General features: G+C 38.6%; 1 protein-coding gene across 5 annotated transcripts in view; it reads right to left on the bottom strand.

Moving 5' to 3' along the window:
- The window catches only part of POLD3 (DNA polymerase delta 3, accessory subunit), a 62,725-nt gene that overhangs the window by 3,869 nt on the left and 35,277 nt on the right, over positions 1-23,579 (bottom strand). For 4 of the 5 annotated variants that reach the window (XM_025848452.2, XM_025848455.2, XM_025848453.2 and 1 more), the window contains 7 exons: positions 23,215-23,347; positions 18,045-18,309; positions 16,840-16,912; positions 12,362-12,527; positions 9,438-9,544; positions 3,119-3,231; positions 1,437-1,512 (listed from right to left, as the gene is read on the bottom strand). In XM_025848452.2, the coding sequence (XP_025704237.2) occupies positions 1,437-1,512; positions 3,119-3,231; positions 9,438-9,544; positions 12,362-12,527; positions 16,840-16,912; positions 18,045-18,309; positions 23,215-23,347 (933 nt within the window). The remainder of the gene's footprint in view (positions 1-1,436; positions 1,513-3,118; positions 3,232-9,437; positions 9,545-12,361; positions 12,528-16,839; positions 16,913-18,044; positions 18,310-23,214; positions 23,348-23,579) is intronic. The other variant, XM_025848454.2, reaches the window with a different exon arrangement.

Genomic DNA, 23,579 nt, shown 5'->3' with positions numbered 1-23,579 from the left:
AATATATATATCATCAACAGTCAAACCAAAAGGCTTAAAAAATACACTCTTAAAAGACTGAAAGCAAACAAAACAAAAAATAAAAAACCAACCCTACTCAAAGTCTGGAATTCATAAGCTCACAAAAAATTTTGGCACTGAAAAGACAAATTTCCACATGTAAGGAATTTTATTCCCCAATCATATGCTACAATTAAAATGGCACAGGTGTTTTCAGAGGAGTGGGAGGTGGGGAACAATGAGATGGAGTTCACACTAGCTCTAACAACCACATATCCTAGGAAAAGTGGATTCTTCAGAGTTGATCAATTTTTTTAAGACGAAAGTTTGAACCAGAAAAGGAAAATCAAGAAAGCAAAAATACTTCTTTGGGAGAGCAAGTGCCGCAGGAAGGGAGAAACTACAATTATGGGCTATCCAACTAACAAGGGGTTTACAAACCTAAGCTCAGAACTCTTTTCTAAACACAAAAGGACAGTACCAGGACTGGAACATCCTATCGGGCTGTAAGTGTGAAAGTCCCACAGAAGTGTGGGTTAACTGCAGAAGGGAAGGGCAAGCCTCAACAATGGCTGACGAATCAACCTATAACTCAAAACCTAAATTCTAATTCCCCTCTAGGTCACCATAGAAAGCACATGCTTTTACCTAACATGACTTACAAACAGGCAACATAAAGGAAGTGATTTGGAAGAGTCAAACCCCTCTGTAGAACAAATGGGACAAAATACCAAGAAGGTTCTTGACACTCTCTTCAGAGTCTGATCATCTGTGGGGGCTTCTTTTCTACTATTCAAATATATAAAACAACCATTGTAAAAAAATAAGTTTCTCAACGTCTGTAACAACATTTTAAGTTGGTATCATGGTTTCCATCTTGAAAGTGTGTTTTTTTTTTTTAAAGATTTGAGAGAGAGAGAGAGACATGGATAGTGAGAAAGTGCAAGCAGGGGGAGGGGCAGAAGGAAAGAATCTCAAGCAGACTCCCCACTAAACAGGGAACCTGACACCGGGCTCGATCTTATGACCCTGAGATCATGACCAGAGCCAAAATCAAGAGTCAGACGCTCAACCAATTAAGCCACCTAGGTGCCCCGAAAGTGTTTTTAAATGTTACCTCACCTGCATCTTAACTACTCCACATAGAGGCAAAAATGGGTATTTTACATCCATTCCATAGATCAAGAAACTCCCCACCAGAGGTGATGTGACTTTCATCCAAGATCTCAAAGCGCATTTCTATAGCATATGACCCAAACACAGCACCCATGTTCTGACTTTGGTTGTAGTGTTCTCTGCACTCTGCTGCTCAGAGTGTGCGCCCTGGACAAGCAGCCCGGCCTCACTGCAGGGTGTCCTGTGCACACTCTGTAAGAGACCACGGCCTCTCTACGGTAATAACTCTCTCTAGATTTGGAGCCAAAAACTCTTCTTACCTATGCAGCCTTCCTCATCCACAAAGGTTTTCGATTTAAGCACCCGCTTTCGTTTTCTTTTTTCTCCACTTGAGCTCTAAAAGATCACAGGAAGATCAGAGGTCACAACATTCGGTTGACCAATGTATGTACAGAGAAAAATAACAAAAGCTTTTTAGTCTACAACAATCATCCTCCAATATTCCATGATGATAAAAAGTTGAATGAGGAACTCTACCCATTTCCTTTTAGGGACCAGTCCTACCACACAGACAAGTTACGTTTTTGTATATGCAAGCTATTTAGGAGATAAAAAGTAGCACGTTCAGCAAAGAACTGTGTTCATTCAGTCAGCAAACTTTTGTTGAGTAGCACAGGCACCATGGTTAAAAATAGGACAAGGACCTTAGTCAGGGAGGGAGACAAGGAAAACAGACCCCTGCAATCCACTGTAGTGAGGCCTTTAATGGAGGGATTGTGGCAGACATTATGGGAGCACAAAGGGAACACCCCTAAACCAGATGAGAAGTTTCCATGGCATCCCCACTTGCTGTAGACACTTGCTATTTTATTTTTTTAAAGGTTTTATTTATTTGAGAGAGAGAGAGAGCACAAGAAGGAGGGAGGGAGGGGCAGAAGGAGAGGGAGAAGCAGACTTCCTGCTGAGCAGGGAGCCTACTGTGCGGCTTGATCCCAGGACCCTGGGATCATGACCTGAGCCGAAGGCAGACACTCAACCAACTGAGACATCCAGGTGTCCCGATACTTGTTTTTTTTTAGACTTGACACTGCAACATTGCCTCCATATAATTTAGTCTCACACACTATTGCTAATACCAACGTCCTTTTATCTCCACTGGTCTTTCATCCATTTTCTCCTCAGCTAACGAAGAAATTACTGCAAAAATTTAAATTACAGTTTAATACAATGAATTAAGGAAAACTAAAGTCACAAAGGGAAAAAAAAAAACTTGTTAGCACCCTTCTCCTCAACTCTTCTTTATCTACACTAATAGATATAGACAAGGTACAGGGTGCCTGGGTGGCTCAGTTGGTTAAGCGACTGCCTTCAGCTCAGGTCATGATCCTGGAATCCCGGGATCGGGTCCCGCATCGGGCTCCCTGCTCGGCGGGGAGTCTGCTTCTCCCTCTGACCCTCTTCCCTCTCGTGCTCTCTATCTCTCATTCTCTCTCAAGTAAATAAATAGAATCTTTAAAAAAAAAAAGATATAGACAAGGTACAGATGAAGATCATTCAAAACTATATTTCCCTATCTGTTGCCAGCTTTTCTCACCTTGCCCTTTTCCAGAAGAGTTTCTGAAGAGTAACAAATCTGCATAATTGTTTGTTCTACTCTATTTTCCCCACGCTTTGCTCTGATGCAGGCAACACCTAATTTTTGTACAATTCCAACAGGAGTTGGGTAGCACAGCAGCCCTGATGCTGGAGGTCATGAAAAACAAAACCGCTCCCAGGCCTCACCTCTGCAACCTTCCTAATACTCTGCCCCTACAGCCGAACCCTCGCTTCAGATGAGAAGAGGCAATGCCCAGTCTATAGTACCTACAGGAGAGCAAAACGAGACAAAAGTCATCTACTGGTATCAGTGAACTGTATAGCAGTGACTGATTCAGCACAGGAGTTTCAGGTCCTTGGGAGATAAAGGACAGATGGAAAGGCAACCATCCCAGTAAAGGTTTACCTTGACAGAAGGAGGCTCTGGTTCAGTATTCGGCAGTGGTTCCGGAGGTGGAGAAGGAGGAGGAGGTGGGGATGGTGACTCAGCTTCATAATCCCCAGGAGAGTCTGGTATGACTGAAATAATGAAACAAGCTTAGATAAGAGAACTGTGGCGCTATCTGGTACAACACCTTCCCCAGTGGCTTTTTAAACTTCCATGTCCAACAAAGGACATTTTGCAAGCAGTAATCCATGACAAGCAGTTATATATCTTTAAAATACATATTTTCTTGGGGCGCCTGGGTGGCTCAGTTGGTTGAGCATTCAACTCTTGGTTTCAGCTCAGGCCATGATCTCATGGGTTGTGGGATCGAGCCCCATGCTGGGCTCTGTGCTCAAGGGGAGTCTGCTGGAAGGTTCTCTCCCTCTGCCCCTTCCCCTGCTTACTCTGTCTCTACAGGTAGCTAAATCTTTAAAAAAAAATACACATTTTCTTAATTTTATACAAAGAAAACCAGAGAATTAAGAATTATTAAAGCTGGAATATACCTTAGAGATCTTTTTTTTTAAAGATATATAAATTTTTTTAAAAAAGATTTATTTACTTGAGAGAGACACAGTGAGAGAGGGAATACAAGCAGGGGGAGTGGGAGAGGGAGAAGCAGGCTTCCCTCGGAGCAGGGAGCCCGATGTGGGGCTCGATCCCAGGACCCTGGGATCATGACCTGAGCCAAAGGCAGATGCTTAACGACTGAGCCACCCAGGCGCCCATAAAGTTGTTTTATAAATATCCACTGCTCATCCACCATGTGTCATGTATTCCACTTACAATTGTTTCATTTATCCTCACAACAACCCTAAGAAACAAATATTATTTGCAAATTACAACTGAGTAAAAAAGAGATTCAAAGAGGTTAATGAACTTGCCAAGGTCACAGAGCTTACAACTGAAACAGTAAGTTTTCAACCCCCGTCAGTCTGATGCCACAGCCTTACTATTCCAACTATCCTGTGTTGCCTCACCATTCAGGGTAGACATTTTCTTTTAAGATTAAGTGGATATAATTCTCAGATTATATCAAATGTTCCATCCCAGAGTCTTTGTGACTGTGATGTAAGGATTATTTGCAATCACCTACAGATGTTTGTTAGACTGAAATTTTCCAGCTGACCTTAAGAGCACAAACTTTGAAGGAAAAACTACCTTGAAACAGTCACAATTATAGCTCTAACAACTAAGACTTGCTCAATATTGTATAGGGCAGCTATTGCTAGTGATTGCCCATTGATGAGGCTTGTTTTGCTACAGTGAGATTAGCAGGAAAGAACACTTTTGGGAAAGCAGTATTGCTCTGGAAGTGGTATCATCCGAGAAGAGAGCATCACCAGAGGGATCCCATCATTCCTGAACAGTTCCAGAGATAGTGGTTTGTATAAGGCTCATGAGAGAGGAAGTGAAAATCCTCAGCTGACCTACTGCTTAATCACCACAAAGAAATTGCTGGTAAAAAGACTGGGTAGCTGCTTAGCCTCACCTGCTCCCTGAACCTCCTGGCTGTATTCAAATTCTTAGCACAAGTCTTGGATCTGAAATTCTCCCAACTGATTAGGTCAGTGTTAAAAATTATGACAGTGGAGGGTTCAAGGCCAAATGACCTAAAGAGGTGAAGCAAAACAAAAGCCAGAACGAAACAATAAATTATACACTTCAGTATGAAATGGGCCCCAAAACTTTATAAGCTCTGGGAAACAAGAGTCAGAAACATATGAGGAAACTGGTCCAGCTAGTAACACAGCTCTGGGAGGCCAAAACATGACCGGAGCTCAAGTAAGCAAAGAAGTCAAACCACAGAACCAAGCTCCCATTTTTCTGAAGGTATAGCAACTAAGAAAGCTGTGTCACATGTTTTTCACGGGCAAGAGGAAAGTTTACATAGTGAGAAAGCCAAAGAAAAGGAATTCTGAGTACTCACAGTAATAAATTTAGGAGTTTTAATTCTATTTCCACTTTGGGAACCACGAAAACACTTAATCCTAGTGGCACCCTCTAAGACCCCTCTCACTGAACTGTATGGAATTGTTTATCTAGATTCCCCCCGACTCTAACCTCCAGAGAGGCAGAAACATCACAATTTCCCTGGCACTGAACACTGAACACAAATAATTATATATATATATATATTTTTTTTAAGATTTTATTTATTCATATGAGACACAGAGATACAGAGAGTGAGAGAGAGAGCATAAGCAGGGGGAGAGGCAGAGGGACGCTGAGCAGGGAGCCTGATGTGGGGCTCAATCCCAGGACCCTGGGATCATGACCTGAGCCGAAGGCAGATGCTTAACCATCTGAGCCACCCAGGCACCCAACAAATAACAATATTTTTAAATAAAGGAAAACAATCATTTTCTGAATTACATTTGGGATGAGGGGCTTCTAGGTCAAGGAAAAGTCAGTATATACCTCCCTCTCCCTTCCACATCCACCCAAAGAGAATCATTACAATGATGACAAAGGAATTAAATGCTGTAAACCTGCCCCTCCACCCCCAACCCCACCATACCAGGGAAGAGAAAAGAAGAGGGAGCCAAGAACTTGGAATGAGTAAGAATTTTCAACAAATCCCCAAAAGATGGAAGGCAGATGGGAGAAAGTTGACAAGAGAAGCATCAGTCAATTAGATGAGTCAGATAGGAGAGGTTACTATCTATTACAAAACTTCTATTTTATCTGATTTTTCAAATTGTGTATCACCTTGTTTAAAAAAATGTTTTTATATAAAATATTTTAAGAAAGGAAGGATACGGAAAACAACTAGCATTTTCTGGGCTTTACAAACATTAATCATTCATTCTCATAATAATCCCACAAAATCCCTATTCCTATTATTTGTTTTAAAAAAATTTGCCCACATTCATATGTTAGAATCCATGTCTGCCTACTTTAGTCTTTACCATCAAGGCAAGCATTCTCCCTTGATGTATTTTTAGTGACATAAGCATAAGGAATGTTTCATACATTGATGTAGTTTAAATATATTTGCAATGAATTTGCAGCTCTTCAGATAAAAGGTACTTAAATAGTGAAATGTAACACTTATCCCAGGAAAACAACCTTTGTTGGTACAGAATAAGAACTGTGGTAAAACTAAGTTTAAGGATTCAGCGATGTAACCACTGTTTAATCATAGGGTTCTATGGCAGAGACAGGTAATTAGAAATCCTGGAAATCATTCATAGCTTCCTAGGAAATTTTTTAAACTACCTATCTGAATCTAAAAAGAGGAGGGTCATTTGCTTAACATTTTCCATAAGCAACTTGCAAAAACTGAAAATGTTAGCAAAAACTTAAACATATCAGTTAAAACTATTTTTTCCTAGTAATGTGGACATTGCTCTTAATATGATTTCTTTCTGGGTCTGGCCTTTTCTTGCTTTACAAACAGAGTACGTAGAACTGCTTAACGTGCTCATGCCTCTGCCAGGAAAAGAAACAAAGGAAAAGTCCCTTAAGTAGAGAGTTAAAGATACAAAGTTGAACAGAACTTTCTAAGAAGAGACTTACTACTGTTAAACACTTACTGAACACCTCCATAAGAAAAGGGGGGTGAATAGTAAGAAAACCTGCTATGTTACCACTGTCCTGGCACTGTTGATATATCTTATTTGATGTTCATAAAAAACCTACACAGTGTGACAACTTCCCCAATTTAGAAACGGAGAAACAAAGAAGTGGAGAAGTTAAATAATCTGCCTAAAGTCACACAGTAAGTGCCAGAGGTAAAATTTAAATTCAGGTCTGTTTGACTCCAAAGTCCCCACCATTTCCTCCACTCCTGTTGCTCATCTGCTAATTTCCAGCTGAAGGCAGCATACTGAATAACATATATTGGTAATAAAATGGTAATAGATTAGAAGACAGTGTGAAGGTTTAAATTAAAGCTCATTGGCTTTGAGACAAAGAAAAAATTTCGGAATAAAATGGCAAAGGTTTATAAATTTAGTCAGATGCTAAAAATTATTTTTACTAGATAAAAAATCTGTCAGCCTCTCATCTGTATTATCTATTATTATAGATTGTCCACCTCTATCACATCTCTTCTCTCTTCTTTCCAAATAACCCCACTCATATTTCTAATCACCCATAGGTATTATTTTTGTGGGCTAGAGATCAGAACTACAGAGAATATTTCAGAAGTATGTAATGAGTGCTCAATCAACCACAGTAATTCCTTGACTTTGAGCGGACTCCTTCACTAGAGTATCTAGTTTATCTAGCTTATCTTTTCAAAGTACATTAGGCTGATGGCTTGAAAGACTCTTCCAGAATCTTCCCCAAGTCCTTTTCCTGGTTGGAAATACGGAAGATTAATCCAATTAGCACATATTCCTGTTACTTCCTAATTATTTTGCCACATATCTGCATGGAATTCCCTCTATTCCTCCTCAATTCTTAACTGGTCAGAATGTTCCTTGATGGTTCTTATTTCATCTACATGCTTGGGTATCCTCTTTTCAGCAGTCTTGGTCAAAGCATTTTGATAAATGACATGGAATGAGTATATAGCAACTGCCCCTCTGGGATGCTAACAATGCCCTATCCCTACCCATTCCAGCGTCATTAAAAAACCCTAGCTCTGGTGGGCACTGTACCTCTCATGGGATATCAGGGGCCATAAACTCCAACATGTAAGCATGGCTGTTAGGATCTAAATCCATGGAAGAGTCAAAGATGTACCCTCTATCATAGATTTAATCTCCTTGTACAATTTCTTGGGTCTGGTTCATTTCTTCTACGTTACGATCATCTGTTTATATAATTTGCTTTTTCACTCATTTGTACATGTACAGTTGCTGAGCTGCTTTGGGGGAACCTCTGTTGCCATTTTCAGTTCTTCTTACAGCAGTTTCTGTTAAGAGTAGAGTCTAGCAAGTTTATTTTGTCAGCAGAATAGATTCCTTTCTCTTTGTTATTCTTCTTTAATCTCTTTTAAGCACCAGTTTGTTCGTCTTTGTACCTTAACCTGATGCTGAATTCCTTTGGACTAGATCTCCCTAACCCCTCAAAATGCTTTACACCCAGTATGGCCAAAATTCATGGAGAACTGATTACAGAAACTCAAGCTTTTCACCACTGTTCTCAAGGCAGGGTAGAAGTCATCTGGCATATGAGTTCAACCAAGGCATCCTTATCTTTAACAGCCTCCTCTTTCTAGACACCTTCATTTACACGTTTACACTCTTTGGGAAGAGATCTTGGCTCTTAGAATATGTGATATTATTTGAAAAGGCACATTAATTTTCCAGGTAAGAATCTTGACCTTATTCTGTTTATCTGCCCACAGCCTAATACTGAAAGGGTCCATGGCATCATTCCCTTTTGACAATGATACTACAGAGTCTTAATCTTAGCACAGTTTTACTTATATAGTGTGGAACACCACCATACCACCAACACCCTTCATGCCTACAATATTACACGTTTTAAAAGATTCACATGAAGGTAGCCAAAGGAAGATCTCCACTTCATTTTTTAAAAAGAAAAGCTCTTTGATAATATATATAATAATAACCCTTTTTTTAAAAAGATTTATTTATTTATTTATTTGAGAGACAGAGAGAGAGAGAGAGAGAGAGAGAGAGAGAGAGCTCGAGATGGGGGAGGGTCAGAGGGAGAAGCAGACTCCCCGTTGAGCAGGGACCCCGATGCGGAACTTGATCCCGGGATTCCAGGATCATGACCTAAGCTGAAGGCAATCGCCCAACCAACTGAGCCACCCAGGTGCCCAATAATAATCCTTATTCTCTTCCATGTTTGTTATTTTGGCACATTACCAGAAAATGATGGTTCTGGTCAAAAGGCTAAAGTATACTTTAATGGTGCTCTATGTCTCTCAACACTAGGATTGCTACTGTCATTGTGACCTATAATAAATTACTTTTTAACTCCTTAAGCATAATAAGAATTGACCCATGCTACTAAATGTTTGTGTTCCCCCAAAATTCATATGCTGAAGCTCTAATCCCTAATGTGATGGTATCTGGAGGTGAGGCCTCTGGGAGGTAATTAATGGAATGAGATTACTGCCCTCATAAGAGACACAAGAGAGACGATTTCTCTCTCTACCACATGAGGATATGGCAAGAAGGTATCCTACAAACTAGGAAGAGCGCTCCCACCAGGACCTACACATCAGGCAGTGCCTTGATTTTGGACTTCTCAGTCTTCAGAACTGTGAGGAACAAATTTGTCTTGTTTAAGCCACCCAGTGTATGATATTTTTGTTATAGCAGGCTGACTGAGACAATCCCACTAGCCAAAAATTAATAGCAATGCCCACCTTCATCTTCACTGCTGTCAGACTCAGGAAGTTTGATTCGTCTCCTCTTTTTCTTCATATTTTCAGTTTCTTTTGTCTCATCATCAGATAACTCCACTCGCTTCCCCCTGTTGGCATCCAGGAATAATTTAAGCATCTTACACAAAATAAAAATATAAGTATTTATATGCTACTATGAGTGAGTCTTGCTTCATAACCCATGGTCTTAATTCCAGAGGATGGAAGAGTCAAAGTAGACCAATAAGGATTCTTTTTAAGGACACTCTGCTAACTGACCACAACTAAGTCACTCCATGGGGTGACCAGAATTAAACATTTTTCTAGCTCTTTATATTGATCATTGGAAGCTACTTACCAGCTCATCAAGAATCATTACAAATTCCTACAAATTCCTTCTTACTTCTCCTATTGGCCTTTCAATCATTCAACAAGCATTAAATAAGCAGCTACTAAGTAGAGGCTCTTGGCTAAACACTGAGGATGAAAGATGAAGAACACTGTTCTCAAGAAGCTCTGGCAGGAGAAATAAATAGATATAAACACCACCAAATATAAGACAATGTGATAGATATTACTGGACAAATAAAATGTTATGGGACAAGACTCTTACTTGAAAACTGAAAGCTAAGTGGAAGTTTATCAGATAAAAAAGGGAGACAAAGATATTAAAGAGAAAAAAACAAATATTTTAAAGAGAAAATATGGGCAAAGGCATAGACCTAAGACCTTAACATGATTCTAATGACATAATAAAAAACCTAGACTTCATCTTGTCATTAGTTAGCTCCTCTGGATACTCTACCACCCTATTCAAATATGTATGAGATATAGTTTTTATCTTCAAGTAACTTCTTTTTTTTTAAAGATTTTATTTATTTGACAAAGAGAGACACAGCGAGAGGGAACACAAGCAGGGGGAGCGGGAGAGGGAGAAGCAGGCTTCCCGCGGAGCAGGGAGCCTGATGGCGGGGCTCGATCCCAGGACCCTGGGATCATGACCTGAGCCGAAGGCAGACGCTTAATGACTGAGCCACCCAGGCGCCCCCAAGTAACTTATTTCTTACATAACTTTAAATATCAACTGATTTTTCTACCTCAAGCTAGAAAAAAACAAATTAAACCCCAAATGAGTAGAAAAAAATAATAGAGCAGAAATCAATGAAATAAAATAGAAAAAAATTAACAAAGCTGAAAGTTGTTATTTTGGGGCAAAAGACTAACAAAATTAATAAACCTTTTCATAAGCCTGATTTAAAAAAAGACAAAACTACATATTACCAATATTAGCAATGAAAGAATGAAGGAATCTGTAGTGATAAGTACAGATTCTATAGATACTCAAAGAATAAGACTATATTAGGAACTTTATGCCAATAAACTCAACAACTTAGATGAAATAAATTCCTTTAAAAATATAACCAAAACTGGGGCGCCTGGGTAGCTCAATCAGTTAAGTGTCTGCCTTCAGCTCAGGTCATGATCCCAGGATCTTCAGCAGGGAGTCTGCTTCTCCCTCTGCCTCTGCCTGCACCCCCCTCTGTCAAATGAGTAAAATCTTAAAAAAAAACAAAACTGACCCAACAAGAACAAGAAAACTTAAATAGCTCTATTTAAAGAAACCAAATTAATAAAATAAACCTTCCCACAAAGAAAACTCTGGGTTTGGATTCACTGGTAAATTTTATCAAATCTTTAGGAATAAAAAATAATACATATATTACATAAACTCAGATAACAGAGGAGAAGGAAACTACTCCGACTAATTTTATGAAGTTAGTGTAACTTTGATACTGAAATCTGATAGAGACATTAACAGAAAAGAAAATAACTGATCTACAGACCTGAAAGATGCAGTGGCAAAAAAATCCTTATAATACCAGCAAATAGAATCCAACAATTTCTAAAAAAGATAATGTCTTATGACCAAAGTGAGGTTTATCTCAAGAATGCAAGGTTGGTTTAACATTTAAAAACCAACCAAAGTAAATTCACTACATTAACAGAAACACCAAATGATCATCTCAATAAATGCAGAAAAAGCATCTGTCAAAATTCAGCACCCAGTCTATTCCTCTGCAAACTAGGAATAGAAAAAGATTGCCTCCATCTAGTAAAGGGCATCTACTAAAAACATACAGATAACATCATCCTTGGTAATGAAATATTGAATGCATTCCTGGCTATAACCACCAACAATGAGTATCTTACCCGTGGGCTAGGGGACATTTTAATCCACCCATATCACATATTCTTGGGGATAAGGCCCACTGGACAGAGCCTTGACCCTCTGAAACTTCGGCATTTTGTTTTCTACTACAGCAGCCCCAGCCTTGCTACAGAAGTCAAGTATTTCTGGGCCTATCAGTGCTGACAGTGTCTTTAGAATTTCTTTCAACAGACTAACTCCTACCAACTATGAGGTAGTGTCTCAAATTCCTGGATCCATTTTTAACAGCTTGTGTGCTTTTTATTTTCTTTTCTAATTACATTTTACCACTTGAAAAATAAACTCATTGATATAAAAAGAAAACAAAGAACTTTTTCTCTTAAATTTGACTGGAAACAGTAACCCCTCGCTTGGCAATCTGAAATGAAAAACAGACACACAGACACAATCAGGCATACTTATGCCATGTCCACAAATTTAAGATGAAGTAAAGAAAAAAAGACAATCAATTTAGATCGATGGGGCCCAAAAAACTGGCTTTGGGCTCTAAATCATCTAAACTGGCTGATTCCACAGTTCAGTTTCACTAGATAAGCTACTGAGCTTCTCTCTCCATTTTGGTTATACAGCTGTATCCCTAAGGCATTAAGTAGGATTTAGTACTCAACTGAAAACTGCCTGCTGTCAATAAGCCCAAACAGACCTTCTCACCCCCAGCAGAGACACTCCTCCCCCACAAGCAACAAAATTTTCCTACCTTTTTTTTTCCTTCTGCTGCATCTTAACAGGCTCTGCTTTTTTGCTGGATTTCTTCAGGTCTGTAGGGGCTGCCAGGTTTGGTTCAGTGACAGACACTGGAGGTTTCTCCACTATTTTTTCTTCTTTCACTGCTTGTTCTGAATCCAAATTGACTTTAAGTTTATCTACAAAAACAGTATAGCAGATGATATATAACTTCATCATGCAATATTAATCTATCAATCCTCTGACAGTCTACTAAGTGCCAAGTAATTTGTTAGGAGCAGGGGCTAAAGGGATAAAAAACAGTCCCTGTCCTAACAGAACTCAGGGTCTAGTCAGAGAACATGTCTCCTTTCCAACTACCACTCTAGTTCTGTTTTCATTTCTGCCTCTTGCTAATCCCTCATTATATCACAGCCCCCAGGCCAAATAATAGTAAAAGCAGGGCTTACAAAAAGCAAATACAACTTTATGAGCTAACATCTTTCTCATTTATTAGATGAGAAAATTAGTAAGAGTGTGGGGTATAAAAGATGTTTCCCAAGAGTACACAGCTTACAAATAGTGACAACAGAAATTTGTACCAAGATCTTACTTTCTATTATATTCTATATTCTTAAACCTGGATACTCTTATCATCTCACTACTTATCTTAATGATATAATTAAAAGACTAGTTTGGAATCAGAAAAGTTTGAGTCATACTGTTTTACTCTGGGTAAGTTACCTAAAAGTCAGTCTTCTCTGTAAAAACTGAAGTAATATTTATGAGACTATTTTAAGGATTAAAAGGGATTAGTATGTGAGGTTATACACAAGGTAACTTACCCCAAGGTAACACCGACAGAAAAGGTTAAGAGTCAGGATTTGAACCTAAGTCAGTTTAACTCCTGAAAATCCTTACCTCTTTCCCTACTACCAAGCTGAAAAACACAGAAACAACTACTATGCTGAGCAGAGGACTAAGAAATGCAAGCAAGATGGGCCTAGCCATCCGAGAAATTATAGAAGAATAGCCTTCGTGCTATATTTACTGACAGTTTTTTCAAGAGAAGTCACAAAATACTCTCAGAAAGCTGTAAACAGCCTGAGGCTCTTCAATAAGTAGCTTTGGTTATATGCCGTAAAATAGCTTAAGTCAGCTATAGTGTAGAAAAAAACAATTGATATCTTAGCCTTGGCCATTACACACAGCTTAGGATAATAATTTATAAATAAAGTATATTATGTGAAAGAACAGATGATGGATAAAAGTATAACACACAATCTGTTTATACTTTATTTTTTGAAGACTTCACTGAGAATTCTGAATGGTGGAATCCACTAGAGAATCGCAGCATTCTCTCCCGCCTTTTCAAAACTGCTGTTCTCAAGTATCAGTACTTCGCAAACGTTTCCACCAATCGGAGAGTAAACATGCATCTCCAGGGGGTCCAGAAATTTGTACCAAGATCTTACAGAGTTCAGTAACTGACCCTCAAAAAGCGAGTTCTCTGAAGTTGCATATATATCCTTAAAGTTTATGCAAATTTTGCATTGTTACAGAATTTATATCATATTGACAGCACTGTTTTAAAATTACAAAAAAAAAACATTAACTATCTCCTACCTCCCTCTTGGGGTAAGGAAAGAGATGCTATTGCATCGAGTCTACCAATTTCAGGAAACTGATCTTAATTAAAATACCAGTGACCAAACAGATTTCAGCATCCAGAGTTTTTACTCTCTGTCTTGGTTTCACAGTATTTGAGGAACTCCTAACTCATTCACATATGCAGCTACAAGTGGCCAATTAGCTAGTAAAAAGGCAGTTCACTGCAACATTTTCAGACTACTGTAAGGAAAATTTAATCACTATTTTTTCCTTTTTATCTGAATGACCAAGTCATTTGTATCATTTGACTAATTAAAAGCATCTCCTTTTCATACTCAAGAAAATACAAAACACTTTTACAGGATACAGATGACTTCTTAATTTTGTCACCAATGCTGTAATTTTTTTCACATATAAAGCATTAAGGTTCTTGTTAATGAGATAATTTACATATCGGAAAATTCACCATTTTAAAATGTAAAATTCAGTGGTTTTTAAAAACTGTGCAAACATCACCACTATCCAATTTTAGAATATTTTCATCACCCCAAAAAGGAACCCTGTACCCATTAGCAGTCACTCCCCAATCCCAACCCAGCCCATGACACTGATCTACTAATATTCTACATTCTGTCTCGATAGATTTGCCTATTCTGGACATCTTGTATAAACAAAATTATACAATATGTGGCCTTTCCTGTCTAGCTTCTTTCATTTCACATGTTTGAAGGTTCATGCATGTTATAGTATAGGTTAATTCCTTTTTTATGGTTCAATAATATTCTATTGTGGGAGGCCTAGGAGGCTCACTCAGTTGAGCATCTGACTTCGGCTCCTGAGATCAAATCCCACATCGGGCTCCCCGCTTGGCAGGGAGTCTGCTTCTCTCTCTCTCCCTCTGCCCCTCCTCCACTCATGTTCTCTCTCTCCTCTCTCTAATAAATATTTAAAAAAATAACAGTAATATTCCATTGTGTGGTTATATCACACTTTGTTTATCCATTCATCAGATGATGGACCTTTGGGTTGTTTCCACTTTTTAGCTATCATGAATAATGCTGCTATGGACATTTGTGTACAAGTTTTTGTGTAGACATATAGTTCTAATTCACTTGAGTAGATATGTAGGAGTGGAAGTGTTGGATAACTGTTTAACTTTTTGAAATACTGCCATGCTGTTTTTAGAATAAGCACATCATTTTATATTCCCCACAGCAATGCATAAGGGTAACTGTTACACTTGCTATTGTCCAGCATTAAGTTTTAAATGCTTCAAGTCCCCACAACTCTTTCCTCCAACTCTCATTTTCATTGCAATGATCTTGTCATGTGTCATATACAATAAAAATATTCATCATTTTACTCTAAACATTCATCCCTGAAAAAACATGTTAAATAAATCAACCCTAGAAGCCATTCTTTTTATTAGGTAAATATTTAATTCTTTTATTTTATCCAGTTTCTCCACTGCCTCTATTACTGTTACTGTCTGCCTAGCAATTATAATCATTAACTATTTTATTCTTTATTTATTTGTCTGTCTCTCCTAGTAGTATATAAGGACCATGAGGGCAGAGATCTCACTTGCCTACAGTTTCTCCTTTGTATCACCATGCACAATAGTTCCAAGTACACAGTAGTTGCTCAATAAATATTTACTAAATAAACAAGTGTATACTTCTGTATAGCTTGATTTTCTTTATGATTAGCAAATAGTCATGGCTTATGTATTTTAGAAATAATAAAAATGTTTAAATTCACTGGTTACAAATGCACCAAAAAAACAACAAATAAAACAAAACAAATAAAAATGTGGACCTAAAAGTCACCGAGAAACCACACAATCTGATTGGTTCAGTGGACCAGTACCAGCCATGCAGGCCAGTGACATTAGCCACCATCTATTTTCACAGAAGTTGGGAGCCCTCCTTGTGCACTCCGCCTACAACAATACAATGTGCTTCCCAATAACCTGAAAGTATCAAATTTTCCATCTATTTTAAGAACACAAAAACTTTTTGTGATAGCTTTTTGGCAAATAAACACTATCACTCCAAAGCCTCCTCCAACCACTAATTTGACCATCATGGGAAAGCAGAATTCTGACTAATTTTGCTTGCATAGGCATGTAACAAAACACCTTCCCACAAGATCTTTGTAAAACTGATGCTCCAAGAAAGTGTGCCATAATTATCCCGCGGCTCCTGAATTCTTTCTGGTGTTATGCCACATACCCTCAGGGGATGTGTACTTGGTATGAGAAGTATGAAAATATGTGACTACTGGTTCTTTCCATATGAAAGAATTCTTCTTTAAATAAAATTTTTAAATAAAGGCGGTTTTGCTTTCTCAAAAAGTATTATTTTTAAGTGGCCACTACCCCCCAGGTCCTTCTAATTCATACTGAGGTCTAGTTCATTATCATGAGTAATCTGTAAAAAATAACTGCAGAAAGCCAAAGATTTGTTTATGCAGCCCCCTGGGAGACAGGGGTAATAATTAATAATTGTCATACAAGGCAAACCTGAGCCCAGCACCTAGGATATTAACCTCAACACCATACTGTATAACCAAGCAGCCTCCCTCCTATTTTGTCACCCATTTTCAAGAGCCCTATGAAACAAATAATAAATTCTCTTTCCAAGGCAGGAAGTAAAAACAGGAGTAGTAAACTACCCTGCAAGAGATCTAAACTGAACCCAGGTCACCCATAAAATCCACCGTTCCAGTGGGGTTACTTCCATTCAATATTTGGTCAGTAGACTGCAAATTTATGTTAGGATGCAGGAAGGCTGCATGATATACCAGATGGGTAAAAACTGAACAAGGTGGCTTTCACCTCAAATATGTTATTATATTAACATTCATGTATTAATCAAAGGAAGGTAAAAACATGCTTACTCATAGCAGCTTTTCCAAAAAAATTGCTCATCACATTCCCTTTCCCTGGTGCCTTGTTGCCTGTGGAAAATACCTAAAAGCAGAAAACACACATAATTTTTTTCTAGTGTCTAAGGCTATTCTTCAAGTAGCAGTCTTAATCTCTTCAATAGCAGGGCACACCATCATGATGGCACAATCTCTATATAATCATGCCAAAATGTGTCGGCATTAGATGTAAGAACAAATCCAGACCAGAGTATCTGATGTTTATCTCCAAAGCTTACTTGCTCATTGTTCTTACAGACTTACTATCCATGAATGTGTCTAAACTTTTGAGTATATTAAAAAACTACTTAGTTTGATAGAATTAAAACAGATCAGAGGCAGTACAGTACACACTGAGTGGGAGGGAGAACCTCCAAAACGTTACATTTGTAATAATCAGAAGTGGATTTGAACACTGGTTGTACCATTTAATAGCAATCTGATATGCAGGCAAATCACTCAACAAGTCTAGCGCTCAGTTTTTGAGTACACATACAAAACAGAGATCTCTCCCTCACTGAACTGTTAGAGGATTTGAGCAAAGATCAAAGTATTGGCCCACAGTATTTCCATAAATGTTAGTGTTTTTCTTCCACTCCCCTCTCCTTTCCCAAAGCGGAAGTTGTAAAATCACAGTGAAGGTAATAACAATAATAGCAATAATTATGCTTTTCTGGAGTATTTTTAAATAGTGTTTTAATGAGACCATTTAAGTTACTTCAGATGAGTGAATAATAAAAAACTAAGGGAAGCAGCTAAAGAAAAAAACAAAAATTCATAAAACAGAACGAGAATGTTAAATATACTAAGAAGAAAGGCATACATGGTAAAGCTCAGAATATAAGATGTTCCGAAAAAGGCCGTATTGTTAATAAACAGTTCTAGAACTTTGTAATTTTCAAGTATTCTCATATGCATTATTTGGCTTGCACAACAATCTTGCAATGTATACAGGGCCATTTTACAGGAGAATCCAAGGCTTGGTGAGAAGCATTATCGAAAGAAAAAGGACTATTTCAGATGAAAATATCAAGAATTAAAGGATTCAGACTAAAGTAGAAAAACTAGAACATATTATTATACATCAGAACATTATGTGATTAATCTACTACCATTGGAACTCTAATGGTTTTCCATTACCCATTCTGAGCTATCAAGACATATCTTTAAAGACTTACATTTGTTACCTCTTTAGTCTCTGTTTTGGTTTCCTTGTTGACATCTTGGGTTTTAGAAGCAGCTTTAGAGGCAAACATTCCCATTATCCCTTTGGGCTGCTGGAAAATCTGTTTGGAGGTAGGTAGACTATGACCATTGGTTGTCAACTCATTATTGGCTGGTGTCTCACTTGATACCTGAAGATTTGACTGCTCAAACTTTTCAGAAGACGAGGATTCAGCAGCAGCTCTGGGGACTGCAGCTGCACACTGTATGGCACTAAACCTGAGGTCACAAATGTTACATTAATTTCAAAGTCTTGCTTTTTCCACACAATACTTTCTAACTCTAATACTATTAAGTTAGAAAATTTTAGAACTAAAATGGATTTTAGAAATTATTTTGTACAAAACTCTCAGATATAAAACAAGTATTGGAGAGACACTGAGGGACTTGCCCTAGATTATACATCTAGTTAGTAATAGAACCAGGACTGGAATCCGATGTCTTCCATCATACCATATTGAATATCTTTACTTTTTTGAATAGAGCATCTTAATTCAAAACAAAAAGAATACACCAAAAAATAACAAAAGATTAGTAATCTCACCATCCTTGGGAAATCAAATGGTTATCTTGTTTTTAAAGACCTTCAACTTACAGGACTACATATGTAATAAATATTGACTGAACCAAAATTATGAGCTTAAATATTAACAAACTTTCTGGCAACTCTCCTGGCCAGAGTGGATCATGCTTTAAAACAAGGAAGAAGCTGGGAACAGAGCCATTGGCTCATATGACTGGTGGTCCTTCACTGTCATTTGTTAATAATTTCTAATTATACCAACTAACAGCACCAGACAAGTATGCCCAAAACCAAGTGAAATTTGGCACAGTATGCATGGCATATTAAAGGGAACATTCATCTTTTTTTCTATAATCATTGTAGATGTGCCTGTTTCACACAAATCACAGTTGTGCTTAAAGCAAGGTTCCCTCACTTTTCTTACAAAGAACAACATTTGATTTCCCCCAGTCTTTAGCTTACTGGGGGTTGCTGAGAGCTCCTTGGATGTAGGCAAGGGCATTATTCATCTTTTGTATTTTAGGTACGCAGTACGAGACCTGGCACACAGAAATACTAGTGAAAGAATGATAAATGAAGTCCCGGGAAGTGAAGACTTCTGGTTTCCCTCCCTTCTTCAATGTATTACCTCAACTTGGGATAAGAGAAGATGGAGGTTAAGAAAGAAACGATGTGGTAATAGTAATTACCTAGGCGATCAACCAGGCATAACTTCAACATTAACTGCTAGAATAACTAGCCTAAGAAAGAAGTCTCTGATAAATCATTTAATTTCAGAAGTAACTTTAGACTGAAAAGCCTCAAAGCTAGAGTGTATAGCTCCAAAAATCTTCTACTGATTTACTACGGTCCACTTCAGAAAACCCCACACTAACACAGATATTTCATGCATCAGAGTTAAGAACAGACGGAAATCATTTCCTTTCGCCCACTAGTCTTCCTCTCTAGCCTTGCAATGCTTCCATGTACAAGGAAAAGAGCAATGTTTTATTTCATTGTCAACATCTAAAGTTGGCCCTGAGAGAACTCTTTCTCCATTTGGTCTACATTCCACACCTTAGGGTCAGGACCAGAAATTGGCAATAAGGAAGAGACCAAGTTAGGCTGGGAACATGTCTGAAGAGAGAAGAATCTGCTCAGTCCTAAAATTTCAACTTTCTTCGTGTCATAGCACTTCTTAAAACACACGAAACAATGAGTCAGATCTCAGCTGGCCCATAATTCTCAGGACCAAATACAAACTTCTTTATTGGAGATAAATTCTTCACATTTCTACCCACGATACTTTAAGTATTTAAGTAAAGTTTCATTAAAGTGCTTCCTATTGCCACATTTCTACTTGCCATGTTTACTTTAGTGGTCCCTGAGCAAATTTCATTTTGAACTTTTGAGTCACCTTTATTCCTGTTTACTTCCTTAATTAGATACAACAGAAGAACTGATTTTTAGAGCTTCATATGCCATAAGTACATTTTAATATAGGTTATTTCTGGAATCTAATAATGTAATTTACATAAATATATCAGGGTATTCATCTTTTCTTATGATCCTTCCCTAAAAAACACCACTTATAAATGATGACTCTTTAGCTATGTAATTATATTTATTTATTTAATAAATATTTGTATGCCTATTATACTTAAGGTTTTGAGCTGTAGAATAAAAGAACTATTGCCTATCATCAATTCACTCAATAATTACTTATTGAATGCTTACCATTTGCTAGGCACCATTTTGGGTACAAAATAGACACAATTCCTATTCTCATGGAACTTCCAGAAACTATGTTTGGAAAGTCTATATCTATTTTGTCTCAAGGACCTGGTTCTATCAGTTATCCCATCTTCCCCAGTAGTTTCAACCATTTCTTCTTTGACGGCTCTTTCCTAACAGTACAAGTTCAAGGCATTCTCAACTTTAAAAATGTATAGACCCTCCCTTAGTCTCAATTCCTCTTTAGCTACCTCTCTTTTTCCTCCATTTTACTGTCAAATTTCCTGGAAAGAGTTTTTCATATTTGCTGTCTCACTTTCTCATGCTCCCACTTTATTCAGTTGACCAGAATCCAGTCACTCCACTGAAAACCCTCTTAACACTAAATCCAATTAACACTTTTCAGTTCCTATTTTACTTAGCTTCTCAGCAAGGTATGACACTGTCAATCAGTCCCTCCTTAGCTTTTAGAACCCCAAATACTCTTGTGATTTTTCTCTCATCTCTGGTTGCTCCCATTTAGGCTCCTCTTCTCTTGCCCATCCCTTGAAAAATGGTTGTCATTTAAATAGTGCTTACTATGTGCCAAGCACCGTTCTAAGTTTTTTTTTGTTTTGTTTTGTTTAGATTTTATTGATTTATTTGACAGAAAGAGAGACAGCAAGAGAGGGAACACAAGCAGGGGGAGTGGAAGAGGGAGAAGCAGGCTTCCCACCAAGCAGGGAGCCTGATGCGGGGCTCAATCCCAGGACCCTGGGACCATGACCTGAGCTGAAGGTAGATGCTTAATGACTGAGCCACCGAGGCGCCCCCCCATTCTATGTGTTTTATATATATTCATTCATTTACTCCTTGACAGCCTTTTGAGGTTGGTACCTTTGTTAGCTTCATTTTACTGAGGAGGAAGTTGAGGCACAGAGAGGTTAAATAATTTGCTCAAGGTATACAGCTAGTAATTGTGGCCTCGAGTTTGACTTTCTGCCCTCTTTCATTCTATACATTCTCTCTGCATGACTGTATCTACTGCTGTGGCTCAATTAATTATTTTCTCTGATTCCAAAATCTCTATCTTCAAGCCAGATTTCTCTCCTTGACTCTATACTACTGCACGGACATCTCCGCTTGGACTCCCCACAGGCTTCCCAAACTCAACATGTCCAAACCCAATTTATCGTTTTTCCTTCTCTCCCCAAGCCTACTCCTTCCCACATATTCCCTTTCTTAGTGATGACACCATCACACATCCAGACACATGACCACCATCCTTAACAGTATGAACACCCCCCCCCATACACACACACATCCCCAAGCATTACAAAATCCAGGTTTTGACAGCATGACTCTTTTAACCTTCATATGACTTCACGCCCAACACCACTATTACACTTCAGGTAACTGTCATCTCCACCCTGAATCACTACATTTCTCCTCACTGATGGCTTTGTCTCCCAATTATTCAGTCGCTTCTGATCTTGTTCACCACTGCAGCCAAGTGATCTTTCTTTTTTAAGATTTTATTCATCCATTCATTCATTCAAAGAGAGAGCACGTACATGAACACAGGGAGGTGGAGAGAGAAAGAGAATCTCAAGCAGACTCCCTGCTGAGCACAGAGCCCAACACAGGGTTCAATCCCACGACCCCGAGATCATGACCTGAGCCCAAATCAAGAGTCAGATGCTTAACTACCCAGGCGCCCCCAAGTGATCTTTCTGTAATGCAATTTTGCTCATTTCACTCATCTGCTTCAAAATCCTCAGTGGCACCCCAGTACCCTCAGAATAGTCTAAACTCCTTATCCTAGTGGTCAAAGCATATAATCTGACACCTACTTCCATCTTATAGCTCATTATTTCCTACCTCTCACTCTAAGTTCCCGCAACAGAAAATGACTGCAGTCCCACACAAGCACCCGGTTTTCTCGCAGCTCTGTCCTTCTTTCCTACTTCTCCTTTGACTGGCTACTTCTACTCAGGCCTTCAGGCCTCAGCTTAGCGGCCACGCCTCCAGGAAGCCTTCTCTCTTTGGCCTCCTCACTCAAAAGTGGGGGATGAGTGCTCCCCCAAATATCCTCCCACAGTGTTACTCCTATTAGAGCACTGTCACACTATACTATAATTGCCTCCCTTAGGACCATGAGTTCTATAAGCAGGTACTGGGCCATATTCACTCTACAGTGTGTGGTATGGCATAGGTACTTATTAGATCTTGGTAGAATGAATTCAAATGATCTCACTTAGTACCTGTCAAAGTAGTAAGTGCTTAGTATGTCTGGGGAACTGACCTGAACCTTCAATACAGCCCCACAAAGTAGGCATTATTATATCTAATTTAAAAATGAAAAAGCCAAAGCTCAAGAGTTTAAGTAATTTGTCCAAAACCACCAGGCTATTAAGCAAAAAGCCACAACACAAGTCTGTGCATTATACTCCATCATCTCACTGAAGATGATACAAAGGATATAAAAGATGAACAAGACCTGATCCTGGCTGTGGAAGATCAAAAGCTTTTGGATGGAAGGTAGAGGGATAACAAATGAGAAATAGTTTTTGAAGGACATCTGAACTGGTTCTCAAAAAATCGGTGGGATTTAGACAAGCAGAGACTGGCGTAAGGGAGTAATGAGGGGGCACAACAAACCTTTCGGTGGCGGTGACAGGATAAATACATGAGAAATAGATTTATGGGGAGTCCACTGGGGTTTTCAGTATGGGTTGTGGCTGCTATTTTTCACCTTATGATGTACTAATAAAACCAGGCATGTGTCTTACTGCAAGATAAATGGGGTTTTACTAGACTTGGCATTCACTCTTAAGAGGCAGCCACTGTGTAAACATCTTACAAAATCAATTCGTAAAGAAGCCCACAAGGAACATTAAGGAGCTCACTTGCTGCAGTTCTGCAAGTTGCTTTTAAGGATGTCATAGTCCGTATTGAACAGAGGCCCACTGTCCTTTAGCATGGCTTTCTGGATGCTGTACACATGGATGCTGGCAGTCACCGCTAGCTTGGACTTCACTGCTACAAGTCAACAGGAAAAGCAGTCTGTTAATACACAAACTTCATAGCATGTGGGGACTTTAACAAGAAACCCTTCTGCATTAAAACCATTTGCAATCTGTGGTGGTCCAAAAGCTCTAAAAGGCCAAAGAGTCACATACACAGTACAACATCAACTCTTCTGTCTATAACTGGGACATCAAGACAAGGTGGTGGTGAGGCAGTTCTAAGTACAACACCTGTGAGGGTATCA

Source organism: Callorhinus ursinus, unplaced genomic scaffold (genome assembly GCF_003265705.2).
Source record: "Callorhinus ursinus isolate GAN/ISIS: 27379988/994484 unplaced genomic scaffold, GSC_fseal_2.0 scaffold35, whole genome shotgun sequence".
Classification (NCBI taxonomy): Eukaryota; Metazoa; Chordata; class Mammalia; order Carnivora; family Otariidae; genus Callorhinus; species Callorhinus ursinus.
Note: the sequence above shows the minus strand (reverse complement) of the source record. Positions and strands in the feature narration are given on the sequence as shown.